The 10,208-nt window shown below is 32.0% G+C and overlaps 1 protein-coding gene and 1 non-coding gene across 2 annotated transcripts; one reads left to right on the top strand and one right to left on the bottom strand.

Annotated features, from left to right (window-relative positions):
- Positions 1-211: 211 nt before the first annotated feature.
- Positions 212-5,141, bottom strand: LOC133806599 (uncharacterized). The gene is made up of 5 exons (XM_062244687.1): positions 5,068-5,141; positions 3,273-4,500; positions 1,597-1,733; positions 842-984; positions 212-222 (listed from the first exon to the last, which is right to left on the bottom strand). The coding sequence occupies exons 1-5, from the start codon at positions 5,139-5,141 to the stop codon at positions 212-214; spliced, it is 1,593 nt and encodes a 530-aa protein (XP_062100671.1).
- A 58-nt stretch (positions 5,142-5,199) lies between these two features.
- LOC133807714 (small nucleolar RNA R71) lies at positions 5,200-5,306 on the top strand. The gene has a single exon (XR_009879612.1). It is a non-coding gene; the product is annotated as a small nucleolar RNA R71 (small nucleolar RNA).
- The last annotated feature ends 4,902 nt before the right edge of the window (positions 5,307-10,208 follow it).

Here is a 10,208-nt window from a genome sequence, read left to right as displayed (position 1 = left end):
AAGCTTAAGAATGATTCATATATTTTTTAAACTAAAATCAAACTCAATCAAGGGTATTATCATAGGAAAACGGATATCACCAAAGGGGTTTTTTTTATTTTTTTTATAATTTTTTAATAGTTTTTGATAGAAAATAAAGTATAAAAATACAAAACTATATATATATTACTAGAAAGATAATATTTTTGTTTTTGTTTTTGTTTTTTTTTTTTTAAAGAAATTCTACCATTTTCAAACATATGAAAGAAGTAACCATGTAAACCCACTACCCTCAAACTTAATTTATGCATTGTCCTCAATGTATCAAAATACAAATATAAATTGAAGCGTGAAAGAGTTTAGAGTTTAGAATGGTCGTACCTCATCATGGAGCATGTCAAGAGTGCAACAAAAAAGAAACAAAAATCAAAACAAGAAGTTAACATAAAACATAAATAAAACACACATTTACCAATAATTGATGAGAGCGATCAAGGACCATGGTAAATAGGATCCTCAAGAAGGATTTCATCCACTTTAGCAGTTTTCAATTCTAAAAATGGTTTCAATTTTTGTCCATTCACTTTGAATATATTACCATTATTAGGATTTTCAATTTCAATGGCTCCATGTGGAAAAACAGTGCGAACAATGTATGGACCTACCCACCTAGAGCGTAACTTCCCCGGGAAGAGATGCAAACGAGAATTGTATAAAAGGACTTTTTGACCGGGAGAGAAATTTTTTCGCAAAATGTTTTTGTCATGGTAAATCTTCATTCGATCCTTATATTTTTTGGAATAGTCATATGCATCATGCCTAAGCTCTTCTAACTCATTTAATTGAAGCTTTCTTCTCTCACCTGTTTTGTCTAAGAAAAAATTCAATTGCTTAATTGCCCAATAGGCTCTATGTTCTAGCTCAACGGGTAAGTGACATGCCTTTCCATACACAAGTCTATAGGGGGACATTCCAATGGGTGTTTTGTATGCAGTTCGATATGCCCATAATGCATCAATGAGTCTTAAGGACCAATCTTTCCTAGATGGATTGACAGTTTTCTCTAAGATGTGCTTAATTTCTCTATTTGATATTTCAACTTGACCACTAGTTTGTGGGTGATAAGGTGTAGTGACTTTATGTGTAATATCATATTGTTTCATTAAATGCTCAAAAGATCTATTACAAAAGTGTGTACCGTTATCACTAATGATAGCACGTGGTGAGCCAAAACGGGAGAAAATATTTTCTTTCAAAAACTTAAGCACAACTTTATGGTCATTTGTGTGGCATGCAACAGCTTCAACCCATTTAGACACATAATCAACACCAACAAGAATGTACAAGTTACCAAAAGAGTTAGGAAATGGACCCATACAATCAATGCTCCAAACATCAAATATTTCAACAATAAGGATAGGATTCAAAGGCATCATGTTTCTTCTAGTTACACTTCCTAACATTTGACAACGTTCGCAAGATTTGCAATAAACATAAGTGTCATGAAAAATAGTAGGCCAATAAAATCCACATTGTAAAATTTTCAAAGCAATTTTCTTACCACTAAAATGTCCACCACATGCATGATCATGACAAAAAGATATGATTTTAGTTTGATCACAATTTGGAATGCATCTCCTTATTATTTGATCAGGACAATATTTAAACAAATAAGGATCATCCCACATGAAATTTTTTACTTCAGAATAAAATTTAGATTTGTCATGCTTAGACCAATGAGAAGGAATTTCACCAGTGACCAAATAATTCACAATGTCAGCATACCAAGGCAAAGAAGATACATGCATGAGTTGTTCATCAGGAAAAGTTTTAGTTATAGTGGTGGATTCATTATTAGTCTCAACAACAATTCTAGACAAATGATCAGCAACAACATTTTCAGAACCTTTTTTATCTCGTATCTCTAAATCAAATTCTTGTAAAAGCAAGATCCAACGAATTAAGCGAGATTTAGCATCTTTTTTCGACAAGAGATATTTCAATGCAGCATGATCAGAATAGACAATTATTTTAGATCCTAACAAATAAGACCTAAATTTCTCCAATGCAAACACAACAGCAAGCAATTCTTTTTCATTTGTAGAATAATTTAATTGAGCATCGTTCAAAGTTTTGCTAGCATAGTAGATTACATGAGGTAACTTGTTAATTCTTTGTCCTAGAACGGCACCGATAGCATAATCAGAAGCATCACACATTATTTCAAAAGGAATATTCCAATCAAGAGGGCGAATAATAGGTGCACTAGTCAAAAGGGATTTCAATCTTTCAAAGGCAACATGACAATCATTATCAAAGACAAAAGCATTTTCTTTTCCTAGCAAATGACATAATGGGCGTGAAATTTTGCTAAAGTCTTTTATGAATCTTCTATAAAAACCGGCATGGCCTAAGAATGATCTAATTTCTTTTATTGTTTTAGGTGGGGGAAGTTTTGAAATAAGATCAACTTTTGCTTTATCAACTTCTATTCCCTCAGATGAGATTACATGACCTAAAACAATTCCTTTTTTAACCATAAAATGACATTTTTCCCAATTAAGAACTAAATTCTTTTCTTTGCAACGAATTAAAACAAGAGAAAGATGGTGCAAACAGTCATCAAAAGAATTTCCAAACACAGAAAAATCATCCATAAACACTTCAAGATTTCTTTCAACCATATCAGAAAATATTGCAATCATACATCTTTGAAAAGTTGCAAGAGCATTACAAAGACCAAAAGGCATGCGACGATATGCAAAGGTTCCAAAAGGGCAAGTGAAGGTAGTCTTTTCTTGATCTTCAGGGGCAATGGGGATTTGGTTATATCCCGAATAGCCATCAAGAAAACAATAATATGCATGGCCAGCTAAACGTTCAAGCATTTGATCAATAAAGGGTAAAGGAAAGTGGTCTTTTATAGTAACATTATTTAGCTTTCTATAGTCTATACACACTCTCCACCCCGTTTGTACTCGAGTAGGGATTAATTCATTTTTCTCATTTTCAACAACTGTGATCCCAGACTTTTTAGGCACTACTTGAACTGGACTAACCCATTGACTATCAGAAATAGGGTAAATGATACCTACATCTAACAGTTTAAGTACTTCTTCCCTAACGACCTCTTTCATATTTGGATTTAACCTTCTTTGACATTCTCGAGAGGTTTTAGCATTTTCTTCTAGATGGATTCTATGCATGCATATGGATGGGCTAATTCCCTTGATGTCTCCAATGGTCCAACCTATGGCTTCCTTATGTTTTCTAAGGACATTTAACAATTTATCTTCTTGTTCTTTATCTAAAGCAGATGCTATGATAACAGGCAAGGTTTCAGACTCTCCTAAAAAAGCATATTTTAAATTTTCTGGCAAAGGTTTAAGGTCTAACTTTGGAGACTCGGAAATTGATTGAACATGATCTAAGGGTGAAAATGGTTCAACTTTGGTTTCATTTAAGGGTATAGACTCTAACAAAGAATTTACATCATCATTAAAATCATCAATATGCAAGTTCATACCAAAGTATTTTTCACAAAAATCAAGTAAGTCACTTCCATCATCTTCACACATATTCTCTATCATGTTAACTTCATGCACTTCCTCACACTCAACAGATTTAGCAACATTAAAAACATTTAATTCAACAGTCATGTTTCCAAACGATAATTTCAATACATCATTACGACAGTTGATAATTGCATTAGATGTAGCTAAAAATGGTCTACCTAGAATGATGGGTATTTGAGCATGAGCATTTTCAACAGGTTGAGTGTCAAGAACAATAAATTCCACAGGGAAATAGAATTTATCCACTTTAATTAAAACATCTTCTACAATACCTCTAGGGATTTTCACTGAACGATCGGCTAATTGAAGTGTTATAGAAGTTGGTTTTAATTCTCCTAGACCAAGTTGCTTATACACAGAATAAGGCAGTAAATTCACACTAGCTCCTAAATCAAGTAAAGCTTTGTTAATAAAATGATCGCCAATGATGCATGAAATTGTTGGACAACCGGGATCTTTATATTTCACAAGGCTTTTATGTTGAATTATGGAGCTAACTTGTTCAGTTAAAAATGCCTTTTTTGGAACATTTGTGTTTCTTTTAACAGTGCAAAGGTCTTTTAAGAATTTAGAATAGGCAGGAATTTGTTTAATGGCATCTAGGAAAGGAATGTTTATGCTTACTTGTTTGAAAACTTCTAAGATGTCACTATATTGGTTGCCTTTCTTAAGTGGAATTAATCTTTGTGGAAAAGGAGCTTTTGGGATGGAAGGAAGGATTTGAGCATCATCTTTTGAAAGGTCATTTGTGTTGGAACTTTGAGGTTGGCTTTGGTCTTTTTCAACTTGAGGTGTGTAATCGGGTTTGACAATTTGTTTTCCGGACCTAAGAGTTGAGATAGACTTAGCTTCTTCTTTATGACTAGGAGTTCCTATTTCATATTGGCCTTTAGGATTTGGGATGGGTTGGCTAGGAAATCTTCCTTTTTCTCTCTCGGTTACAGCACTAGCAAGTTGACCCAATTGTGTCTCGAGTTTGGCAATGGATTGAGACTGATTTTGTAAGATTTGTTGGGTGGATTGCATGAATTGTTGTAAGGTGTCTTCTAAGGAAGATTTTCTTTGTGGAGGGTAAGGTTGACTTGGTTGGGCATGATTTGGATTTGGCAGGTGGAATTGGTTTCCTTGATTCATTTGTGGTTGGTTTTGTCTCCATGAAAAATTAGGATGGTTTCTCCAATTTGGATTGTATGTGTTGGAAAATGGGCTATCAGAAGAAGGTTTTCCATATGAATGTAAAGCATTAGCCTCTTCAGAAAATGTTTCAACAAAAGAAGGACATGATTGAGCATTATGACATGAACTAGCACATAAAGAACAAACATCTTTTTTAGGTTGCACATGAGAATTCATAGATTGACTTATTACTAAGGCTTCTACTTTTCTTGCTAATTTATCAAATGATGTTCTTAAATCACTTTCTTCTTTTATTTCATATTTTCCTTCTTTTTTTTGTGAAGGGTTGGCTCTAGACCTAGGCTCAGAATAATTCCATTGTTGTGAATTAACAGACAATTCTTCAAGAGCGTCCCAAGCCTTTTGCCCTTGCAGTTTTAAAAATTTTCCAGTATGCATAGATTGAATCATTTGTCGGTTGGAAGGGGTTAAACCATCATAAAAATATTTCACAAGTCTCCATTTTTCAAAACCATGGTGAGGACATTTTAATAATAAATCTTTGAATCTTTCCCAACATTCATAAAATTCTTCGTTATCTTTTTGATAAAATTCGGAGATTTCTCTTCTTAAATTATCAGTTTTGGACATGGGGAAAAATTTAGCAAGGAATTTATTAAAAAGTTGATCCCAAGTAGTGATGGTTCCAGTTGGAAGTGAGTTTAACCAAGCTTTGGCTCTATCTTTTAAAGAAAAAGGAAACAACCTAAGTTTAACCGACTCATTTGAAAAATTTTGAAAACGAAAGGTTGAGCAAATTTCCAAAAAGTCTTTTACATGCATGTATGGATCCTCTCTTTCTAAACCATAAAATGATGGTAACAATTGAATGATTGATGGTTTAAGTTCAAAATGAGTGGCATTAGTAGTAGGCAAAACAATGCATGACGGAGCATTAGATGAAATAGGTGAAAAGTATTCAAGAAGAGTTTTTTCTTGCACAACATTAGGTTCTTGTTCCATTATGCTTAAACTTTCAAAAACACTTTCAATTTCACGTAAAGACACTAATTTTTTCACCAAACGATTTTTTGAATTACGATGTCACTGATGCATACAATGTCACAAATTTCTCAAAGTAACACAAACAATCACAAGGAAACAAATTTTTGATGTGGAAGATCAGTTAGAACCGCAACCACAGAGCATACTTATAACAAGAATAAATTATAATATTTATATATATTTTTTTTTTTGATTTTTATGATTTTTTTTTTTTTATGGTTTAACTTGTTCCCAGGCCTATTTGATTCCACTTACTCACAACTTAATAACAACTCCCCGAGGTTAATTAATAAGCGTGGATGGGAACTTTGCCAAATTTCCTTTAAGCAAAAATTGCTTATGTTGAAAGAACAAGCTTTGTTTTTTTAGTTTTTTTTTTCTTTTTCAAGTATTTTCTTAAACAATAAAATTACAACTAACTAAATGCGATAATTAAGAAAAAAAAAATGACAATAGCAATAGTAAATAGTTATATAAAAATTAGGAGGCACTTATGCCATCAACTAAATGATCAACAAAAATAAAATTAGGAGGCACTAATGCCATCAACCAACATTAATAATAATAATAATGATAATAATAATAAAAATTAGGAGGCACTAGTGCCATCAACTAAGATAAATAAAAATAAATAAATAAATAAAAGCTAGGAGGCACTAATGCCATCACTAGAGATAGATTGCTCAAGTATGTAGGAGGCAAAAATTGCACTCAACTATCAAGTATTTAGGAGGCACAAATGCACTCAACTAAAAAAAAACATAAAAAGTAAAAGAAAAAGAAAAATGGTTAGGAGGCACTAATGCACTCAACTAATAAGTAAGTAGGAGGCACTAAATGCCATCAACTACCAAGATATATATATATAATATAATATAATATAATATATATAACAATATAAATAAATATATGTATAACTTTCTTTTTTTTTCTTTTTTGATTTTTACTTTTTTTTGATTTTTTTTATAGATATATATATTTTTTTACTTTTTTTTTTTTTTAAAGATGATAATGCAAATAAAAATAAAATAACTAGTAGAAGAATTTTACTTACCTTGTAGAAAGATCGTTTCTTTCTTGCAACTCCCCGGCAACGGCGCCAAAAACTTGTTGGACCCAAAAGATGGTGTTTTAAAATTTAAACTCGCAAGTGCACGAATCGTTTCGGAATATAATGTTCATGTAAGTACGAGGTCGAACCCATGGGAGTTGACTAACATCAAAAGAAACTATTTCAAACAAAGCAATAATATTCTAACCTAGTTCCAAATATTTGATGAGATTTTGTTTTAGAAAAATAAAAGACAAGTAATAAAAGTATTAATGATAAAAATGGTTTTCAAATGAGATATGTAAAATAAAATTATTAAGATTTTAGAATCCACAAAATGCAAGTTCAATAGTATTTATAAGTATATTGATTCCCAAGTTTTAATATAGTTGAAATAAATCACACTATATATTTTTTTTAAATATATTTTCTATTCAAGCACAAGTTACTCTTTAAAAAAAGGTAGGATTTTTCTTCACTTATATAAGATATAATTTCTAAGCATTAGTTGTGTTACAACCTAATGAAACTACAAAAAATCAAAGAGATTATGTTTAGGCAAAATATGATACTTATGCTCTAAGAATTAGATGTGAACAATTTAATGAAAAACATTTAATCAAAGAATATCATATTTTTGCATAATGAAGAACTAAGTGTAATATGCTTTAACACTCAATAATAGATGAAAAATGCATATCTTTGATAGAAAAATCCATAAACAATGTTACACAAATGGGAAATCAACATACAATAAAAAATACTATCTAGTTACATTTTGCTTCATCATCATCTTAATAACCTTTGAAAAAGATTAGAAGCTCATAACTAGATGAAAATTACAAAATAGCATACTTGACATGCTCTTCAAAAGATGAAAATGGTAGAGAGAAACTAGTGAAAAGAAGAGAGAAAAATGTGTAGAAGATGTGGAAAAAAAGATGAAGAAGAAGAGCTCCCCCCTATGGTCTTACAAGACTCTATTTATAGGCAAAATATGGAGATTAAATTAATCAAATTAAAATGAATAAATTGATTAATTTAATTGTGTTGGGAAGTGGTAGGATAAATAGAGTAAGTGTAAGAGTATTGGAGAGATGAAATGTTTAGTTGGGTAAAAGATTAGTGAAAAGCTAGGGTAAAAAAAATAAATTAGGAATGTTTATTTAGGTAAGAAAAAATAGGGAAAAGTGAATTTATATTTGAGTGAAAGATATTGGGAATGAAAATGTGATTTTTTTGGGTCTTTTTGGTGGTTGTTTGGTGTGTTGATGGCATGAGCTTGGGTGACTTTTGGGCCCAAATGAGGTGAAGGGCTGGCTGGTGATTGCTTTGGAAAGCAATAGGCGTGGGCCATTTGATGGCTGAAACAAGCATTGTTGCTGGCAGGCGAGCTGGGAGGCCCACGGTGGGAAGCTGGTGGATTGAAGGCTGCTGCTGGGTTGGGCTTTGGAGGCTGGCGGGCCGGGCCTGGTGCAGAGGCAAAAGGAAATTGATATATGTTGAAGGAGGCTTCGGTGAGGTGCTGGCGTGAAGGCTGGAGTGTGAGCTGCTTTAGCTTCAGGTTGATACAAATGGACAGCTGGCGGCATGGGAGCTGAAGAAGCTGCTGAGGTGGAGCTGCTTGGTGGGAATGTGATTGCTGGACGTGAACTGATGCTTGAGCCAAAGATGTGGAACGGGCCTGGCCGTGGGCTTGGCATCTGCTGGGCTTCACTTTTCAAATTTGCCAATCTTTCTCCTTCCAACTCCACTTCTTTTCCTTTTTTTTTTCTTCTTACTTTTCACCCCAACAAATACAATATATTCCCTAATAAAATAAAAAAACACAAATTAAATTAAAACTAAATATTTTCAATAATAAAATATACATCATAAGTTCTATGAAAATATTAATTAAAACTTAATTTATATTTAACATTTGAGTTCGAAAATACATGTTTTTACTTCTAACTTAACAATATTATTTTTAAATAATTAAACTATAACATTTTATAATAAAATATCTATAAAACATATAAAAATCTAGAAAACAACAATAAGACTAACAAATTAAAAATTACATAAAAACTTAATAAGTTAATTAAAAACTCAAGAACTAAGCAACAATTAGCATATAAAAAGTGGTAAAATAACTCTATTTTGTAGAGTTATCAGTACTCGGTGCTGCGGGTAAAGGCAAAGAAGTGGTTATAGCGCAATAAGTTGGAGAGCTTTGGCGGAGGGCATACATGTCAAGGATTTAATGATCATATGGGATCGGGCCTATACTGGAAATTTATTAAGTATTTATTTTAGAAAGTTGTTTTGGTTTTATGGATTGAATTTTAAGTTGTTTATTTTACTTTATTTATGAAAACTACGAAATTCTAGAGTTTCATTTTTTTCTTAACGTTTAAGTGATGTTTATGAACTACATTTATAAATAAAAGAGTATTTTTATTTTAAACATTAATTATGGTAATTTTCAATTTAACACTTCAAGAAATTGGGGCGTTACAATGTTGCTAATGAATTTTTTGGCTTAGGTGAAAAATTAGATGAATCTGTGTTAGTTTGAAAATTGTTTGTGTTTTACATGACAGGTTTAACATCAAGCTAATGGCTATGGAGGAGACTAAAGATTTGAATTCCATGAAAGTGGAAGAACTAATGGGTTCTCTACGAACTTTTGAAGTGAATCACATCTTCTAAACCTTTTGTTCCTAACAATAAAAATTTAGTTCAATGCAGGGAGTGTGATGGTTCTAGTCACATTCGGTCAGAATGTGCAAATACCTTGAAAATAAATAAAAAAGGAATGAATGCTATTTGGAGTGATAATGACTCTGAAAGTAGTGATGAAGATGGTGAAAATGTTGATTTGACATCTGTGTTCTGTAGTCTTCCTTGTTTTTTGCAGGAAAATAAAAAACTTGTTTGCCTAAACAATAATGTCTCGGTAAATAAAGTTATTGAAGATATGACAGATACTAATGATATTGATGACATTGATTCTGATGAAAAGTCTTTCGCTGGAAGAATCTTACAAAAAAAATGTATGATGAATGGATTAAATTATGTGTTGCAAATTGGTCAAATGCAAAAATGATCAAATCTCCTTCATGCAGAAAATGATGAACTTGAATCAAATGCCAAAATTTTGTAAACTGAGCTTTTTGATAAAAATGCTGAAATTATCCGTCTAAAAAAGAGCTTGATCTTATAAAGAAAAATGTTAAGATGCTTAATCTAGAATCTACAATTTTTGAGGAGGTCCATAATGCAGGTCAACGAAACAATGCTGGATTGGTATCTAAAAGGTCTTAATCAAAGGGGAAAACAGTGTTTGTTCAAGCCCGTTCATTACCTGTTCTGTCTTCTGATCTAACTCTGTTGGTTTCTGATCCATTAATATCTCAAAATGCCCCATCAACAAAGAG

Source organism: Humulus lupulus, chromosome X (genome assembly GCF_963169125.1).
Source record: "Humulus lupulus chromosome X, drHumLupu1.1, whole genome shotgun sequence".
NCBI lineage: Eukaryota > Viridiplantae > Streptophyta > Magnoliopsida > Rosales > Cannabaceae > Humulus > Humulus lupulus.
Note: the sequence above shows the minus strand (reverse complement) of the source record. Positions and strands in the feature narration are given on the sequence as shown.

Bases quoted from the DNA above. Each gene is read 5' to 3' on its own strand.
- LOC133806599 (XM_062244687.1), bottom strand. From the start codon at position 5,141: ATGATTCAATCTATGCATACTGGAAAATTTTTAAAACTGCAAGGGCAA. The intron at 4,501-5,067 runs GTCTGTTAATTC...TCAACTTGCTAG, and splicing joins TGGGACGCTCTTGAAGAATT to TGCTGTAACCGAGAGAGAAA. The intron at 1,734-3,272 runs GATAAATTGTTA...TATTTGGTCACT, and splicing joins CTTTAGATAAAGAACAAGAA to GGTGAAATTCCTTCTCATTG.